Consider the following 19757-nt stretch of genomic DNA (forward strand, 5'->3'; position numbering starts at 1 on the left):
TAAGTCTCCCTTGGCCCCAGCAGGAGAGATTTAAGCAGGTGCTGCAACTCTCTGGTGGACTCCTGAGAACTTAAAAGTGCATCCCTTGTGACTGCTGGATTGTCCCTTAGCCCATCCGACCTCCCTACACCCAGGAAAGTCGACGGGACTTAATTTCCCAATCAAAGTCCGCGGGAAGGCGGCTGATCTGCTCGGCCAGCGCCCTAAATATATTTATTAGGAAGTGTCACAGATTTCCTTTCCACCAACACGCTGAAAATCAGCGGAGTTGCCGGTCCAGAGTGCGGGTCAAACTGCCGCAACCTTGCGAGACTTCGCTTGGAAATCCAGACAAGGCCCTCTGAGAAGGACTGCTTTGTTTGCGAGTTCTACGCAACTGACACCTTATCTCAGTGGGCTGATCCACTGTGGGTACCATCGGGCTCCCCCCAAACACAAAGAGGGCTGGGGGTGTGGCAAGATTGCGCCCGGTCCCTTGGCTTCTAGAGGAATCTACGTCCAAATAAGGGCGCTTTGTGAGAAGCCGCTGTCACTGGGGATTCCCTCTCGGGAGTGGGGAGAGGATAGCAAGACAGGCCTATGTAGGGCGTCCTTCACACGCAGCCTAGCCAAACCAAGTCCTCTCGGAAGTCAATTCTATTGGAAGCAAACGGTCTCCCTTCTATTAATTTGACATCCAAGCGCACAACTTTATCAGGAAGCCGTTAAGCAGCTGCTGCCAAGCTGGTCTGGAAGACGATTAAAAGGGACAAAATCTCTCATCTTTCTGAGTTTTCACTAAGTCTGGTGGGTTCAGCTCCAGGGTTCCCTTCCCAGCCCAACCCCCCGGCCCCAGACCACCACAAGTGACCAACATTTTCTCAACCAAGGCCTTCAGTCTCGATCGCTTTGACATTCGCCCCCCCTTTTTTTTGCAAATCCCCACATTCCTCCAGCCAGAAGAACACAGAACACGGTTAGTGACGTGGGAACTTCTTGCGCGTTTGCAACTTGCTTGGCGGACGATTGATTGTGTGCAATCAAGGGAAGTTCTGGTTTATTAAAAAAAATAAATCCGATCGAGGCAGTTAATTCCTGTTCGAGGTCGCCTTGGCTTCGAAACCCGTTGGAACTGATTGCAATGAAACAACCACAGACAGACGCGACTGTCCTCTGAATCCGGGTTCGGTGACCCTCGCCTGCCCTGCCTCCTGGACGGCGCTGGAGTTTATTATGTCAACACATCCAAACTGTGAAGCTATTGGGGGGCTCTCCCAACCTTTCCGCTTTGCCAGCCTCTACAAATCTAACAGGATGGATCTATAAGCACCCATCGCTGCAATCCTAAACACACTTGCACAAACCAGATCGATTTTTAATGAGACTGGCTTCCAGAAAAGTTGCGCTTTCTCACGGGAGCATTAAATCGAGTTGCATTCTCGACGGACTTTCCCGCGGCCACTCAGATTTATTTCAACTGCATCACAACAAACTGCCCCCTTATTGTCACCTCTCGCGCAACCCAGTAGATCTCTCGTCCTGGGTTACAAATCTATTTAAATCCATCTACCTTTTTCGCCCCAAGAATTTTCAATTCTACACAAGCTTCCCTGCGCCAGACATTTAGGTGATCGAGACTCCATCACCGCGAGATTTTGTGAGGAGAGTCCAACCAAAAGAAGACCAAAGAAAATGATCCGATCATGTCTTTCCTTCCCATTCAGAGGACTTTCCTTACATCGACACCCTCCCCCCCCCAAAAAAAAAATCCCCACTCACAAAGAGCTGATTTACTCCAGTGGCTGCAGATCCGATCCATGAGCAGTGGGATTCTGGAGTGGTCAATTCCACACTCAATGGGTGGCCAATCGCTCCAGACGCGCCATCCACAAAGCAGCTCGCTCACGCCTCCATCTTCCCCAGCACAGTTACTTGGAAGTAAGTCCCGTGGAAACGAGAAGGGCACTTACATCCCCTCCCCAAGTAAGGGTGCTTCGGATCACGGCCTCGCAAATCCTCATTCGGGAAAAGGAGCGCCTCGCTGCCCGGTCTCCTGTTGCAAGAACTATCAGCTGCATCTCTCTTAGGCGAAGGACTCAAATGGCAGCCACCAAGCGCCGGGTGTTGTAACTCTCCTAAGCTTCACAACCCCCCTTTTCCAGAAGGAGCCACTTCTGCTATGATTAGTATTTTGAAAATGTGAAATTCTATACCTTCCCCCGCCTCTCTACCCCCACCCCACCCCACCCCACCCCCGCCCAGCACACACAAACACTACCCACCCCAATAATACATCGACATCCTCAAGCCGGCAGAGTCGTGAAATAAGAGGGAGAGTCACTTACTGTTCTGCATGGTGGATTGATGGAGCAAGATCCCACGTGGCTCGCGGATAAGATTCTATGAGTAATAAAACAGGCTTTAATCAGGGGAGGGAAGCTCGCGGGCAGGTAGTTGCGCTGCACTGAGTGCCCAGGTCTTCAAGGCCTCGTTGCTTTCTGCTAGCCTCCCAAATGATGTCAAATATATATATATATATCATGCGAAAACCCTCCCAGCCCCAGAGCCTATATAACAACAAACCTGGAAACGTTTCAACCTAGCAAGTCTAGTTCTTTTTTAAAAATAAATAAATAAACATAAACCAGCCGTGGCCTTCTCCTCGGCAAACTGGCTGTGGCAAGTGAGGGCTCCTGAAGCACCAAGGAAACTGGGTCGGAGTGTGAGAGGTCTTCTAGTGTTGGCGGGGGGGGGGGGGGGACAGACGGGGAAAGTAGAAGGTGCTTCCAACTTGCCTGATTTATGAGCGGACTCTCCTCTCTGGCAATTTAACGACTCACACATCTGCGTAGCGCTTGTTAAAGTCTTCCCGCTAGGATGAGGGGAAAAGTATATTAAAAGTATATTAAGCACTTTTAAATTTGCGTTCCCTAACCTCCTCCCCGCCACCCACCCCAGTCATAGCCGCCTCGCATTTGGAGGTGGGGGTGGGAAGAGAAAGGCAGTTCAAAAGATTCAGCAACACACACACACACACACAGAGAGAGGAAAAGATGCCCAAGTTTTTTCCAGCACGCCTTACTGGAGCGCCTCCTGCCCATAGGAAGGAGTTCTGATCTGTGACGCCTTTTGTATCCGTATTTACAAACAGGACCTCGACTTTGGTTGGGCTTGGATTCGCTGAAGGGAGCCGGCGCGGCGTCCTCGCGCTGCACTTTGGGGCCAAAGGACTCTTTCTCTGAAAAGAGGTGGCCAGCAGAGTTTGTTGGCACTTTCTCTCCCTGGGTCCCCCTACCCCCCCGCTGCAACCTCTCCGGGTTGCTTATGGGCAAATCCTGCTCTCTTGCATGGGGCGTGGGTGGGTGTGCTGGGGCACTTCTTTCCCTTTTTAAACCACACATGTTTGGGAGCTACTTCACTCTGGTGATTCTTTTCGGGGCACTACTAACCATCCCGAAAAAAACAAAACCCGAAGAGGGAGAGAGAAGTGGGGAGGTGGTGGGGGAGAAAGAGAGAAATCCACTTATTGTGATTAACTTCTTTTTTGGTCTTTAGATCTTCCCCTTTTTCACTGTACTGTGACACACGCTGTCTACCTCGCCTCAGTGCTTTAAAAAGTAAGGCCAGGAGGGGGTGAGGGCTGGGAATACAAAGCCTCCAGAAGGCGAACAATGGCCTCCATTTTACTCCCCTACCCAAACGCCGAGCGCAAGACCCCAGCCAGGCAGCCTCCTCCGGAACGGGCCGCGGCGCAGCCTCCCAACTCCGCGTTCCCAACAACCCTCCAACTTACAAAGGAGCGGGTGGGAGGGGGGGCACACAGCGGCCTTCCTCCTCCCTTCTGTAGGGCCCGCCTTGACCCACGCAGCCTGGCCAGCCCCAAGCCCTGCCTTGGGTTGTTTTTGTTTTTAAACCGGCCTTTTGAGGAATAAAACGAGGAATAATGCAACAACAAAAGAAGTTCTGCAGTTCTTGATGTTCTGTGTTGCATGTATTTATTTATTGGGTCCCAGCGCTTTCTTTTTAGGTTCCCAGCCTAGCAGGGGGAAAATAGAAAAGTAATTTCTCGTTATAAATATCTGGAGGTAATTATGTTACTGGTGTGAGTTGTTAGGGGTTGTAAAAAGATACAACAGCGCAGTGGGGTGCTCAATTGGGGTGAGACAATTACAATAAAGAACCTATTCAAGAGGTTTTGCTTTTAAAAAAAAAGAGGGGGGAGAAGACAGAGAGAGAGAGAGGAGGTAAAATAATGAAATAGTGGCAGCCTTCATTTTATTCGCCCCCCAAACCTCCCCCCTTTATTTTTTTTATTTTTATTTTTTGGAAGCTTTTAAAAAAATCTCTCCTCTTTCCAGGCTATAATGAATATTAATTTTATTCTTTCTACCTAGAAAAAGAGGCATCTTCTTCCTGGTCCAAAACGACTCCGGTATGATTTTTTAAAGTGCTTTCCCCCCCCAAAGCCATCTACGTTCCATTAAAAGGGCGAAAAGATAGTCAACACGGAACAAGGACTCCTCTCGCAGCATGAATGAGGCGCGCGGTGGTAAATATTTACTCCGCTTTGGAGAAGCACCTGATTAGCAGCCGAGCCAAGCGCCCTGGACCCTTCTCCGGAAAAAGCCGGTGCCTCCAGTCGCCCAGAGTTTCCAGAAGGCGCCCCTTTAACACACCAAACACGTCTGCCGGGACACACGCTTGCACGCAGGACAACTGCTCCAAGACAGAAAGACGCCGAAGCGTGAGAAGCAACTAGAGAGAGAGAGCCTTTTTCGCCCAGGCGCAGGGGACTGTTATTGTGAACACTTCCCAGTCTCTGCTATACCAACTGGCGAAATGCATTTTAAGGAACTCACTTTGGCACTTATTTGGGGTGTTAACAAACAAAGACGGCTAGCTGGTTTCAGGCACCAACAAACAAACGGAGGCGTTATTCTGATGAATCCGAGACAGCAAAATTGGAGTAGGGGGGAGTGAAGAGATAAAAGAGAGAGAGAGAAAGATTTGGGCTTTTGGGCTATTTTAATTACAAGGTGGACTGAGCCCTACAACCACCAGCAAAACCGACCCTTCCTCCCTTCCTCCACCCGGAAGCGCAATAATGGTGGAGTTTCTCCCTTTGCCAGAAAGTAGCTCCTTTTTACTGAATTTTAAAAATGAAATTATTCACAAAGAGATGCAGGTAGGCAGAGAGCAGCCTCGATCGAATTTCCCGGTGAGATTACAAACCCTAAGCGAAACGCAACGTCTCCCTGGTCCCGGCTAGGCCTAATCTGCAAATTCCTATTTAAATCTCCAAATCTGGATCTAATCTGATCGTCTTTGAGATTTGATCCTCCCCTCCGCTGCAAACATAATTAGCTATTAAGATGACAAACGTTTACAATCCCGGGCCGAATAAGCAAAAGATAAACGCTAATCCATTGGCGTGGAGACGTTTGCTAAAGGTCACCGGCTATAAAAATTTATTGCCAAAGACCACAATTATTATTTTAGGCCTATAAAGACGCTCAGCCTCCAGCCATAATGAATGGCTTCACTTTCTAGAAGGAACTGCTCGGTGCTCTCGACTGGGCCTGAAAAGTTTACTTGTAAACCTGGTCGCATCAGGAGTTTCTCCCCTCGTATTTTAAACCCCTGATTTGAAGACGCCAGTGGTTTATTATTCCCTCCCCACAGTTAGATTAGTTTAAATAGAGTTAAAGAAAACAGACAGAAGTTTATTCTTGCACTCCTGAAGCGATCACTTGGGCAGCCCTTGCCTATGCAAGTTCACTCAGAAATGCTTTATTGTTTCAGTGACGTTTATTCTCACATTAAAGTGTGCGTAAAATCTCAGCCTCAATGTATGGCGGTAGAGGTGGAAACTCTGAAGAAGAGAGGAGGTGGGGAATGAACTTTTTTGGGGGTTGCCCTGCATTTTCCGTGAGTCTGGGCGAAACTTCACAACATCCACCCAACAAGGAAATGAGATTTCGAAAATCCAAAATCAAACCAAAACAACAGCAACAAAAAACCCATTTGCTACTTGAAAAGGAAGCAGACAACATTCTCTAGCCTAGAAACTTGTGGAGAATGGGGTGGGGGGAGCTATTGATCGCAGATTCTTTGGAGCGCAAAACTCAGGAGACTTAAACTATCTCGGAGATTTGAGTGAAGTGTTGTAGGGGGGTGGGGGTGGCAAAGAGCGCAGAGAGAAAAATGTTGTTGTTTTTGTGGCTGTTTTTGTTTAAACAGTTTGTACTTCGAGCCAGGTAGTGATCAAGTTAGAAAGTTCTGCTCATTCCCAGTCTCGTCGTGGGCAAGTTTGGGGAGATCTCGCGGCTGCTTGATTGAGAGTGACAGTCCTTCAGCTCCGCTCAGACCTTCCCGGATACAACTACTGAGACCTGACTTGGCCTAGAATGTGACTCTGTGTGTCGTCGTGTTCCCCACCCCCCTCCCGCCGGCCCGCGTGTCTCTCTCTTCCCCATTTCCTTAAGGCCGGTTAATTTGAGGAGGAAAAGAGATATATAGACATAAATAAAGGAAGAAGCGAGAGTTGCCTAAACGAAAGTCCCTCATCAACACACACGCATAAGCACACACAGCTTCAGCTTGACGGAGATACAAAGCAACCAGGGAAAAGAAGCGGGGAATAAAGACGCTGAGCTTGGATGGACCCAGCTTCCCAAGAAAGCAAGGGGCCAAGCAACGCCGTGTGGTCCATAACGCCTCCTTCACAACGACCGCAACAACAAATGCCCCTCATAGGAACCAGGTGTGATGCATTCTCGTGTGTGCGCGCGCGCTCAGATGATCCCTATAGCTTTGGCCGTCCCTATCGCACTGTGCCAAACGGAGCAAGCCTTTCGTGGGGCTCTGTCTAGCAGAAAGGCCGGGCGAGTCTGCTGCTGTTGCTATCCAAAGAGAGAGAGAGAGAGAGATGCTTTCCCAGAAAACAGGGACGGGGGTCGGTCCATGAAGGAGGAAGAGGAGGAAAAAGAAGAGGAGGAGAAAGAAGGCTGGAGCGAAAAGGACAAAGTTTGGAAGCCTTTGAGACTGGCATCTCGCTTAAGATCCTTTCCCGGAATGTAAGAAATGGTGTGTATGTGAGCGAAACAGGGGGGGGGGAGAGGGGGGGAGGGAGAGACCTGTCTAAATATTAAAATGAACTGAAGCGAGGAGAAGAAACGAGCAGACTCACCTTTCTGAGGCATCCTGTCTTGTTGTCAAAGCTCCTGTCAATAGTTTTAAAAAGCGCCCCTGATTTGAAATGATGGTGCCTTAAAAAGGGTTGCCAGTAAAAGAGTTTTTCTCCACTGAAGCTGCTGGTTGTGTGATCTTGAGTTCCTGGGAAGGAGACAGAGATTGACAATAAAATGGGCTGTCACTGACTGGAGAGGGAGAAAGAAAGAGGATGTGAGCGAAGTAGGGGGGAGAGAGGGAGGGAGAGAGGGAGAGACAGAGCACACCTATGCTGATTGGTGATGGTTCAAGTGTATTAATGTATGTGTGCGCCTGGTCTCTGCCTCGCCTCCCCTGCTCCCCACTGGCCCATTAGCAAAGCCTGACCTCTGTCATCATCTTCCAGCAAAACACTTCCTCCCTGCGCCTGAACCAGAGCGGGAAATGAGGCTGAGCCAGGGCTCGCTTTTCAAACCCACTAATCACTCCACGCATGCAAATGCTCCGCTCGCTCCCACACAAAATATTGCTTTATGCAAAGCAACGCCATTGCCTCCTAGCTGCCGATTGGACGCTCACTCGCACTGCCTGGTTCAATTGGCCCATTTGTTTGAATATGAATGCACTGGCTTCTCTCTCTCTCTCTCTCTCTCTCTCCCCTGCTCCCCCCCAGCTCCCCGCTCCTCCTCGCTTAGATTCCACCGACCTCTCTTTCTCCCCCCCCTACACCCGCCCCCCCATCTCCAGCCCTCTTTGCCCTGAGTTCCTCTTCCACCATCCCTGGGCTCAAATGCGAGGCTCCGGGACGCGCGGTGAGCGGACAGGCACCCTCCGCTAAGGTTTCGTGTTTTTTGTTTTGTTTTTTTTGTTTTTTTTTGGGGGGGGGAGGGACAATGTTTTCCTGGTTAGGATTCAGTCATGTCTCCCGGCTGAACTTTTTTATTTTTTGCCTCCTTCCCCACCTCAGAGATCCCCTCTGTTCGCCCCATTTCCTCCGAGATAGGGCCTGGAGTAAATAAATAACGTCGCTCGGAAAAATAAAAACGAGGACTGCCCTTTTCTTTCCAAGGCGATCTAGGTTTGTGCGGGCGGCCGTGTGTGTGTGTGTGTGTGTGTGTTTGAGGGGTGGGATGGGAGAGACAGAAAGGGAGGGGGCGAACTATTTGCATTTAAACAGTTCGCTCCCAGCAGACAATGGAGATAAGGAAAAAATAACATTCAAATGGTAACGACATAAATATTTGGGAGACAGGCGCTTTGTCAACTGGGAATCGCCTGGAGGTAGCCAAGTCCACAGTTGGGTGTGTGGGTATTTCCCCCTCCCCCTCCTTTCCTGCCCCCCTTCCCTCTCTCTCCTCGAAATGTGATGGAGAAAGGAAACTCTCTCTCTCTCCCCGCTGCCTGGAAAGTGCAGAGCAAATACACACTTTACTTTGTGTATTGAGGACTTTCGTGAAGGGGCCTGAAGAGTCCTTTCCCAAACACCCAAACTTCTTCCACGTGCCGTTTGTTGACTAAGTGCTGTTGTGTTTCTCCCCCCCCCCCCACCTCTCTCTAGCAGACACTCCAAGGAGGGGGAGAAAGAGAGGAGGGAGGAGTGCTAAAATATCTCCACCGCAAGGGTCGGCGTGTGTGTGTGTGTGTGTGTGTGTGTGTGTGTGTGTGTGTGTTTGAGAGGGGGTTTTGCGTGTTGCTCTCACCAGATTTAGCTCACTCATGTGCGCAGGGCGATTCTCTCTCTTTCCCTCCCTCCCTCCCTCTCTTTCTCTCCTGCCAGGGAAATCAGGGGCCGAAGGAAAGCAAATGACTTTGCTTCTCTGACCACACACCACCACAAGTTCATTTGTTGAATGGCGGAGTATTAAGACACACCTCAGTACACTCCAAAGCAACCCCTCCGCGCCTGCATTTAAGGTGACACTGGCAGCACCAGTTTGAGCTCAGGGTGTTCCGATCGTTTATGGCGAGTGGTCTGGGAGGCGGGGAGTGGGGAGGGGTGGGGGAGATGAACTTCTGCACAAAGAGGGAAGGGGAAAGGAGGAGAGAGGGAGGGGGCAGGGAGGCGACGGGGTGGGGGGGGGGAGGAGGAAAGAAGGCAAAAAGCCCCCAAAATTCCAAGAGGCAAAAAAAAGTGGGGAAGGGTTTCGGGTGGGGGTGGGTGGGACACGAACGCGCCAAGCATAAAATGAAGTCGTAGCCCCGCATACACTTGACTTCTCTTGACATGTGAAAAGTGCTAAAAGTCAGAGCTCATCAATAAAGTGGCTGGCGATTGAATGAGGGCCCTGACAACCATTGCATTCTTCAATAAAGTACAATGAGGAGACAAACGACTCTGCCAAGGAGTTTGGATGGGAGTGAAAGGACGCCTCAATAGGAGCTGGATAATGGGCTGCCAGGCCGTCATGCACTGTCATCTCCAGCCCTGCAGAGAAGCTACCGCGGCCCCTAATAGCACAAAATGGGCTCTTAAGAGACTACCGGGCGATTCCTCTCTGGGATGTGTGTGGATCTCTCTCTCTCTCTCTCTGCGTGTGTGTCCCCCTCCCTCTCTCCCTCCTTCTTCATCTTCTTCCAAACTCCTTCTTTCCTTCCTTCTTGTGCCAATTTGCCTTGATGCTGATTACCACTAATGCGTGGGGCTGCGCTTTTATGGGTCTTGCTTTCTATTTTATTTTTTTAGGGGAAAGAGAGGAGGCTGCAGCAAAGGAAGGCTGGGATATAAAATCAGGACTTTCTCCTCGGTCCCCTCTTTTTTTTTCAGGCCTCCGGTTCCAAAGTTTTTGATGTCTTTTTTGCAGCAAATGGGAAAAGAGTCAGAGAGAATTGCCCAGCCTGGCTGGGAGGGTTGAGACATTCTTCTGCAAACGCCATTCAGGAAGACCTCTCTCTCTCTCTCTCTCTCTCTCTCTCTCTCTCTCTCTCTCTCTCCCTCCCTTTCTTCTTTCCTTTGCTGATTCAGATTTTCCCCCACCCGGGCATTGCCCCCCCATTTTTTATTTGTTTCTTTATCCCACATTGCAGCCCGCATCGATAACCCAGGCCACTTCAGTTTGCTGAAGGAAAGAGATCCGGTGGGTTGGACAAATCTTTTACCTCCAGCTACAATAGTTCAGGCCTAAGGCGAGCTGCACCCCCCTCCACACTTGCTGGAAATATCCTTTTTATTTCAATGTAATCGGAGCCGAATAACTATGATGGAAAGCTGGGGTGAAAAAACCAACCACACGGGGACATTCTAATAGGATTCCCCTTAAAAGGTAGGTAGGAAACTTGAGAATTCTCATAGCTGGGATGCTGCTACTGATAGAGGTGTAGGACTGAGTGTGTGTGTGTGTGTGTGTGTGTGTAGTGTTTGGACGATTTTAGTTCTGTGTTAAAATTTATTATCCTTTCGTTTTGCCCTACTGTTATTTTTGAAGTGTCTCCCATACATTGGAACCCTGCTAATTTCTGCAAAGTCCCCTCTATCAATGGCTAAATCTTACACGGCAGTCCTGCTCCATTCAACTCCATGGGAACTTTGCTGTTGACTTCAGCGGGCGCAGGCTTTTTCAAAGTGCGCCAAAGGAGATCTTTGCAGAGAGATCAAAATGGGAAGAAAACATAGATTACCAAGCCAATGTCTCGCTTGCCTCGCGGGTTTCACCGCATAGAGTTGCCGCTGCGGGATAGTTTAGCAAAGTGTCTTGAAAAGACCCCGCTCCTTCAAGCTAGTCCTCTGCAAAGCTTTTTCTTTTCTTTTCTTCCTGTTGTCTGAAAAAACTCTCCCTCTTAAAAAAAAAATCGCAAAGAGAATAAGAATAATAACAAAAATAATCCCTGAGATCCTGGGGGTTTTTGTTTTGTTTAATGTGACTTCTGGTCCTCTGGAAATCAGACGAACCTTTTCTCTTTTTTTGTCCAACAAACATTTTTTTAATACTTTCCTTAAGTGGAAACGCAAAAAAGGGCAAAACAACAGGGTAGAAAGGTGGGGGAAATAGAATAAAATGAAGAACTCATGAAGCTTGTTTTTAGGGGGGACAGACACGTCCAGATCTTCAGGCAAATTTCATTTTTACAACCTTTCAATTAGCCTTCGTTTGGATTAGCACCTCCTTATATGCTGCTCCTTCAGAATAAAGAAGCCGTAATCTTGTTGCTATTTCCCCCAGGGCACAGTGGGCCTTGCGCCCCTTCCCTCTCCACCCCCTCCCGCTAGTTTTGTTTTGTTTGTTTTTTAACTGGGGGGGGGAGGAAATAATAAGGGGAGGGAAATGGTGAATAATCTGACGTCATTGCAGAGATGGGAATGGAAGGAGAGAGGAAGCAAGTCTGGGAAGAAAGGAAGAAGGGGGGAGGAGAGAGAAAAAAGTGCCACAAAAGGTGAAGAAGAAAAAGACTGGGTGCCTCGCTTTGCTGCTGATTTATCAGGACGTTGGAGACGGGGAGGCCGAGGGCAGGCGAGGGAGCCTCCGAAGCAAGGAAAGCAAAAGTTGAAAGGGAAGGAGGGGCCGAGGAGAGGGAGGGAGGGAGGGAGGGAGGAGGAGGAAAACAGGAGCGGAGCGAAGGGCCTGCATGACAATGTGCATGTGTGAAAGAGAAAGAGGAGAGGAAGAGGACAAGGCGTGTAGAATGGGGGTGTGAGAAGAAAGTGGGATTTCTGCGGAGACGTGGAGAGGCGAGAAAAGGGGAGGAGGGACAGAGCAGGGCGAAGTGTGTGTGTGTGTGTGTGTGTGTGTGTGTGTGTGTGTGTGTGTGTTTTAAAGAGCGAGGGAGAAAAGTGTAAAAATTGTGTGAGGAGAAAAACACAACTTGGGATGAGTCCTGGAGTAGAGTAAAGGAGGCGGGGCAGAGGGGGGAAATGGGGCCAGGCGCGCTTGCTTAGGAGTAAGCGCCGTGGAAGGAAGAAGCCCGCCTCGGATCCGGCTGGGAGAATCGAGATGCAAGAAGACGCGCGCGTGGGAGATCCGGGCGAGGGGAGCAGGTTCTCACGTGCAGAGAGAGCGCACGTCGGCCAGGGAAGGACGCCCTTCGCCTAGCTCAGGGCAGGCTCAGCTTGCTCTCGCAAGCAGCGACTCGGGGCGAGCGCTGCCAGCGACAACCCCGGGAGCCTTTGAAATAGTACCTGCTCTCCAACGACAGAGGGGAAAAAAGTCCTTGCCAAGTTGAGCCACAACTCGAAGGGCGCCATTTTAACTCTGGATTGCTCTGTTTTGTTTTGTTTTTAAACAACAACACAAGTTTTTTTTTTAAAAAAAGCACGTTCTGGATTCTCCCAGGTATATACAGGTGTAAACAAAACAAAACAAAAACTGAATAAAACACGAGAAACCCCCAACTCCTCTGCCCTGTTCCTTTTTTTTTTTTTGTCAGCAGCTTTGAACTTGAGAATTAACTTGCTTAAAGTGGCAGGCACACGATGGAGCAAGGAGGGATGAGGCCGTGGAAATGGTCGCGAGTGGGGTGGCAAACTCAAGCGTCCTTCTTGGGGGGGTAAGGGATGATTACCCCCACCAGTTTTGCATGTGAAGTGGAAATGAGGAATGAGCGCGCCAGGGTAGATTGGCTGCGGGGGAAAGAAATGGCCCTTTTCTCCAGGGATTTCTCTTGACCACAGGAGGGAAAATAAGCGCTGAACGGAGAATCAAATGCATTTGATGCTCACCTTAGCACCTTGCCCGCCAGACCTGGAGGGACCGCCGCAACCAGAGGACTTGAGAAGCAAGGGTCCGGATCCCAAGTGGATTTCTAAGTAGACGCGTGCACTCCACGCAGATTCGGAAATATCATCGTGGATAGATGGGGCGGGGGGAAGCTTATTTACTCCCCAAAGACGCGCACCTAGGATGGCAGCTTGCGCCTTTTCTATTTTGGCAAGAACGAACACCAGACGGGCAGCAACAGCAACGAAGAGTCTTGTGGCACCTGAAAGCCAAACAGATTTATTGTGGCATAAGCTCTGTGTGGAGGGGAGCCAACGGAGTCTGATGCACGACGTGTTTGTCTGTAAACTGAGTGCTAACTGAGGATAACACTTCCTGCCTCTGAGGAAGAGGGATCTGCACCACCAAAGCTTATGCCGCGGTCCGTCTGTTAGGCTTTATTTCGAAGGTGCCACTTCCTGTTTTTACTACAACAGAGTCTGGCTCATTCTTCTGAGCGTCTGGTGGATTCAGAGTGGAATGATCAGAAATGTCTTGAGCAGTTAGGAATACTCCTGCGGTGGGAAATAACTCGAGGGATTCGGGTTTATATCTTTTCTTTTTCTTTTCTTTTTGGGAGGGAATGGGTAGAATATGATTAATTCTCCCTCGCCTTCTGTACCAGTGTCAGGTGCATTAGTCACTCTGCCTTTGGATTAAACTTATCTTTGCCTTGAATTGTGAGTGTGTGTGTGTGTGAAGGGCACAGGTGTTCAGTAAGTGGATTCAAAATCACTCGGAAAGTTAATATTAAGATGAGAGAATTACAACTGAAAAAATATAATTCTTTGCAATTAAAAAAAAAACCCCAAAACCCTTACACCCCCTTAAAAGAAACAGCAAACATCTCTACTACTTTCTCGCAGAAAGCAAACATATCAAGGAAATGTGACTAAATTAGATTCATTCTCCCGATACTGCCATTGATTGCAGAAGTAGGTATTTATTTGTCAGGGACAAATAATAATAAAAAAATTCTCCCCTTCTCCGCTTCCTTAGGAACAGGAGTCGCTCAGTTCAGTGCTCCTGGATCGTCTTGTTGTATTAATATCTGGCTCGCGAACCTCCTTTTTTTAATACCCAGAAAAATGCTTAAAGTCCTCTTGTCCACTTCAGTCTCCCACTGAAGAGATACACAAACCCTGACGTGTTAGACTACAATGCGTTTGCCTTCCGGACACCGAATGCCGAGTCGGATATGGAGAAAGAGCGCTTGAAACCTCTAATGCGCCGGACATTGAGTTAAATGGAGCTTTGGCGAGTTTAGGAGCAATCTGCAAAAAGTTTGGAATCGATTTAACCTCTTTTACGTCGGGCGTTTTGCAAGAAGGCGCAACCTTTTGTGTGGAAGGATTAAAAAAAAATAAAAGCGAAGGGGAGGGGACAAGAAAAGGACTCAATTTATGGACTCTGAAATAAAAGGCAACATCCATGTTTCCCCCCCCCCCCTTCATCCAGGAAAGGTTTGATATTTATCTTGGTCTGGTAGATTTTTCGAAGGGACTTGCCAGCAAAGCCCCCCTCAAAAAAAAAAGTGGAAAAGGAGCGGGGACTCGCCAGCAAAGCGCATCCTGACGGGCTTTTTAAACACTATTGATTGGGACAAGCTGTTCCAAACCCCAGTAACACTTAATCTGCCTGTTAATCAAGGCGCTAAGGAGCTCAATGCGAGTTTTATTAGCGACTAGAGAACACAGCGGCAGAAAGGATCAAAAGACTCGCCCCCTTGATATTTGTCAAGCCAGACTCCCCCCCAAAAAATATATTTTCAATTACAGAGCAATTCTTAGCTTATCATCGCCGCCTAACAGAAACACGCAGATGGTTTCACAAACGCTGCCAGAGAAACAACTGCAGCAAAGGCAGCGAGACCCTCAGAACTGCAGCCTCCGAGAACCCCACGCCGGACCCAAGCCGGCACTGCGCGCCTAGAAAGGAGCACTGGCTCACCTCAAAGCGAAACCAGTGTCATTATTTCTCTCTGTCTCCCCCGCTGCCTTTCTATTTACCACCGGAATTCGAGAGAGTGAGTGGAAGGCAACACCTGAAAAGCCTATGCCAATTTAAACCATCCTTTCCTTCCTCACTTTTCTCTCCCCCCCCCCTCCTGTGCCTGTTTGCGAACGAAGAACTTTGGAGTGGGTTTGCAGTCAAAACGGACGGAAAGAATTTGGTATGTTCCTCAACACCACCTCACTCAGATTTTTTTTATTTAAAAATATTTTAATTTTTTTTTTAAAAAAAATTATCCTGAAGGGGAAAAGTTGAATGGGGGTGTTTTTGTGTGTGTTTTTTAATGGACTGGCCCGACGCTCAAGCCCGTCCCTCCCCTCGAGCTGAGTTTCAATTAAGGTAAAGGTGGAGAAATATTATCCCGTCTGCGAAAATCAACATTTTGATCTTGTCATTTTTAATGCGAACCGATGGTGCTGGATGTCAACGAGATATGCGTATAAAAGACTATGTGGTCAGAGGTAATTATGTCACAGCTTTTTCTCGTCGTGACAGCTGGATAAACACAATCTCCAATAAACATCTCTAATTAGGGAGGAGGACCTGCGAGGCTGGGTGTCTGATTTATTACTCACCCAGAATGTCCATTTACCGGTGGAGATTAAAGTGGACTCCCCCCCCTTTTTTTTTTTTTGGTGCCAAAGCACCTTAAGGGATTTGGTGTAGGAGCTGAGGGGCTGGGAAGGCGAAGTCTTACAGCTTGATCCAGGAGAGTGAATGGAAAAGAGAGAGAAAGAGAGAGGGAGGGAGGGAGGGCAGAGCCATTATCCTACTAATCCCTTTTTTCTAATTAAGTACGAAGAAGAAGAAGGAGAAGGAAGAATCTAAAACACAATTTACCTGCCTTGGGCTGCAATCCTAAGCGCCCTCCTATTTCCAGCTGCTTGAATTTACTCCCAAGCAACCGTGCGCGCAGGATACCGAGTTTTACTTCTCAGGAAGTGCGGTGCGGACTTCTCCCGACGCAACTCAAGCTCTGTTTACTCACGAGTAAGTCCAATCGGTTGAAACAGAACTTTCCCCTACAAATAATGGGTGCCTAAGATTGGAGTTTCGATTGTGCGGCTGAAGTTGCGTTTCTGAACCTAAATGCACCGTACAATTCCCCTTGCTTTCTCTTCCACTAACAAACCAACCATCCAGAGCTAAGCAAAAACAAAAACACAACGAGAGGCTCCACCAGGCACCAACCAGTGTATTTTCGCACACCTTTTCAGACGTTCGAGCAACCTAATGGAAAAGAAAACCATCACCACGCCGCAACCTCAAAGGAAGTTAAACGCGCGGATCCAGGAAGCAGTTCCCAAAGCAGAAAGTTTTAGAGACAGTTAACCTGACGGCAACAGATGACAGGCGCAACAGAAAAACAGCAATCTCTTCTCACTCTCTCCACCCCTTATAATACACCGACTGCATTTTATGCAGACCAGGAATACTTAGCAGTATACTTTTACATACAGCCTAGCATTAAACACATCACCTGGAAACAAATCCTATGGATTTCTAAGGGACTGCCTTGAAAACACCGACGTTTCCGGCTAAGGCCCCAAAGCTCCTTTACTCTGGAGTAAGTCTTACTGGGCCGATTTACCTGTGCTTAGAAAGGAACGTCAGTTTTAACTCCAACGGAAGACGTATCGATTTCGGCTGAAGTGGTTTGGGGATCGGGCGCGAAAAAGCGCGCTTCGCAGGTTGCCTTAGTAAAGGATTCTTTACCCCCTCCCGCTCACTCTTTCCTTGGTACAGCTTCAGTCTGGGAACAATGATCTAGCCGAGACATTACCTTGCTGGAAACGTGGGGACACCCCAGAGTTGGTGGGTGCCCCAACGGACAGCCCCTCCCGTCTCGCCTAAGCGCAGAAGTCGCCGCGAGCAGAGCCATCCAGGACGGGGAGAGAGGGGTGTGGATATGCGCCGGTTCACAAACAGACCCCAGTTGGCAAGTGGTTACCAGGCACGTGAGTGAATTGACCGGCGAGTGGAGCAGGACTCCAGGTCAGACTGGGGGAAGGAAAAAACAAAAAACAAGCCCCAAACTCCGCAAAACCCCGAAAGATCCACCGGACCCGAGGATCTGTCTGCGCCAAACGCCCCCGACGTCTCTGCGTTGCAGAGTCCCTTCTGAAGTGCCCAGAAGCTCAAGGCGAGCCGGGCGTGCGTAATCCGAAGCCCCTTTTCGTTCTACCTCAGTGGAAATCGTTAATTATTAGGTCTTCCCAAGGAAAGCTCAAATCACACGGTCTGGGGATTGAAAATGCTACCCAAGTATGCGAGCCACATTCTTTCGTTCCCTTGCCTGAACTTCGGGAGCGCCCTAGCGAGGGCTGGAGGCCGTGGGCGAGGTCAAGGACCAACTTCTTCCTCCTCTCTCAACACCCCCCCCGCGCACCCACCCCCATGCCTCTCCCCACACATCCCCAAACCGGTGGCAGCGAGCACATGAGCCGGGTTTTCCATACAAGGCGCCTCGGTTGTCCAAGCGGGGAGAGGTCAGAGCTGCTCCAAGCCTCGCGTCTGCCTAGCCACGCCAAAGTCCAACTCTCTGCCCCGCGCCCTCTTCCTTCCTCCCACCTGTTGGCACTGCGCTTTCTGTGCGCGGCAGTTGGTCACGAGCCAGCGTGACCCCCTTTTATGCCGCTTGTAATTAACACTCCGCACAAGGCTGAGAGAGATGGGAGGGGGCGGAAATAAGAGTTTTTTAAAAAAATAAATAAATAAATAAATAAATAAATCCTGGGCTTGGTAATGGAAACGAGGAGGTCAGAGAGAGAGAAAGAACGGGAAAGAAAGGAAGGAAGAAATCTAGACGAGGCAGAGAAGGGGAGAAACAAACGCAGCGGCAATTGTTTCAGGAGGAATCCGGCAACTCCCCCCGACGCCTGGATAAAGAGCATCAAATGTTTACCTGTTAGAGAGAGGGCAGGCAGAGGCTCATGATCCGCGGGTTCCCAATTGCGCCTCTGAGAGTCGGTAACTGGCAGGTTTGATCGCCAATTTCTACATAAGAATCTGCCACACAGTTTAAATGTCAACGACAATAAAAAAGAGGGTGCCTGGCTTTGCACTAACTTTCCCTTAATATCAGCGCCAGCGCCTCTCCCATTGGCTGGGCTGCCCCGGTGACGTCACGGCGGACAGTAGTTAGAGCTGAGCTCATAAGAAATTTTAGACAACAAGAAGCTCACCGGGGCCGGGAGATAATTCACCTTCCCGTGACCACTGGAGGGGCTGAGAGGCGAGGCGCACGTGGACGTGGGCCAGCTATGCTGGCTTGTTCGCTCCTGCCTGCCTGCCTACCTCTATCAATCCATCCAAAAAGGAAAAAGAAATATGTTTCATTATAGTCAGATCCCACTACCAAACAAGGTCCTCCTGGCTGATCCATAGAAGCGACTCTACCATAATATGTGGTCTGTGGAGTGTTGTCCAGAGGACGGCCCTTGCAATAATAATACATAATAGTAGTAGTAGTAATAATAATAAATTATTTTTTAAAAACACAGCGATGATTTGTGATTCTGAGTGTTCTTTTGCCTTTGTCTTCCTCTTGGATCCTCATACTACGACCGCCCTTCACTTCCCCCCGGTCTTTCACCCGCACAAAAGGAAGATCTTTTCTCCTTTTTCTTTCCTTCTGTGTATACAGGAAAATCCGCGGGTTTAATTATGACGCAGAATCTTCGGCACGGCGGACGCAGAGATGTCCCTGGACTTGTGTGTGTGTGTGTGTGTGTGTGTGTGTGTGTGTGTGTGTGTGTGTGTGTGTGAAGTTCTGGAGAAGAGCTACCAGGTGCTGCAGAGCCGCCGACTCTCAGTGACCGTCCAAAGTCGAAGCCTGGGTCTTTCTACCTGAGGCTCCAGATCACACACACAAAACCCCCACTCTGCCCACGGCTCAGTTATCAATAAAATCAACCTTTATCACTTGGTTCCTAGGTTTCTGTTTATGGAAGGGCTCCAGTCAGGGGGAAAATCCAATTTGTACTTTGGGATGGCTACCTGGGTTGTAGCGCGGGCGAAGACGAGGCTTATACTATATATTCGCACCCAAACAACCGATGCTGCCTTCAGAGGGGTCTGGATCTAAAATTTATTTTATTTTATAACTGTGTAAAGCTGTCCAGTTATTAAAAGTCGATCATTAAAACAAATTGGAAGAGAAATTCAAACTGCGCGTGGACTTTCACTTCGAATCACTGAACACCTCAAACACCGAGGTGTGAGAGGTGAGTTGATATTTTGTGGAGGTTTTCTTCCAACCGCGATTCAAAAGAGGACCAGCGGATCCTTTCTATCTTTCTCTTCTCCCCTCCCCACCTTTCTCTAATCAATTTTTAAAACGAAGGGCGTTCGTTTTAAAGTTAAGCCCCAAGTTAAGTGCCGCTTATTTCAATGGAAGAATGGCGCCCTCGCCCATCTCTCCTTCCCACAGAAATGAATGAGACCTAGAAGACCATAGCGCTGCTTTTCATTTCAGAGGGCTGACACAACCTTTACACAGAGACCAGGCCGCATCGCACTTTTTTGGCCCAGAGGGTGGTGTTAGAATAATCATCAACATCTTGCTTTAAGGCCCCTTTCTTACAACGACACCGAACATGTCCCCTTTTTCTCAAAGTTCTGGCAGCTAATAGTGTTCCCTCGTCCAGCAGTGTTTTCTGAAGGGCAGGGAAGCTACCCCCTGCTCACACCTTTGAGGACACAATCCACTGGATAGTTCTCCTGAGTAAACAATGGGAGTTGGGAAGGTGAGTTATGTTCCGAAGGAACCCACGAGTTTTAAGTGATGGGGAAAACGGTGGAGATCTTCTTTCCTTTGAAACTGGGGCAGAATTCTCTCTGCAGGCAACATCAAGCAGGTAACGTGGTCTGGGATTGCGGGGGGAGGATCAGAATAATTTTAGTCGC

General features: G+C 49.0%; 1 protein-coding gene across 8 annotated transcripts in view; it reads right to left on the reverse strand.

The window, feature by feature from the left end:
• Positions 1 to 17939, reverse strand: part of PAX6 (paired box 6) — a 42796-nt gene extending 24857 nt beyond the window's left edge. Inside the window, exons 1-4 of one of the 8 annotated variants that reach the window (XM_081880053.1) lie at positions 17755 to 17939; positions 7169 to 7314; positions 2775 to 2851; positions 2325 to 2379 (exon numbers count right to left, since the gene is read on the reverse strand). In XM_081880053.1, coding sequence (XP_081736179.1) covers positions 2325 to 2334 — 10 coding nt within the window. In that variant the 5' untranslated portion in view covers positions 2335 to 2379; positions 2775 to 2851; positions 7169 to 7314; positions 17755 to 17939. Of the gene's footprint in view, positions 1 to 1758; positions 1940 to 2324; positions 2380 to 2774; positions 2852 to 3061; positions 3162 to 7168; positions 7315 to 7436; positions 7457 to 7536; positions 7658 to 16440; positions 16568 to 16632; positions 16851 to 17754 lie in introns of those variants that run through there. The other 7 variants (XM_081880055.1, XM_081880056.1, XM_081880054.1 and 4 more) reach the window with 7 other exon arrangements.
• Between the last annotated feature and the right edge of the window lie 1818 nt (positions 17940 to 19757).

This window comes from Podarcis erhardii (genome assembly GCF_964252035.2).
Source record: "Podarcis erhardii genome assembly, chromosome: 1".
Lineage (NCBI taxonomy): Eukaryota > Metazoa > Chordata > Lepidosauria > Squamata > Lacertidae > Podarcis > Podarcis erhardii.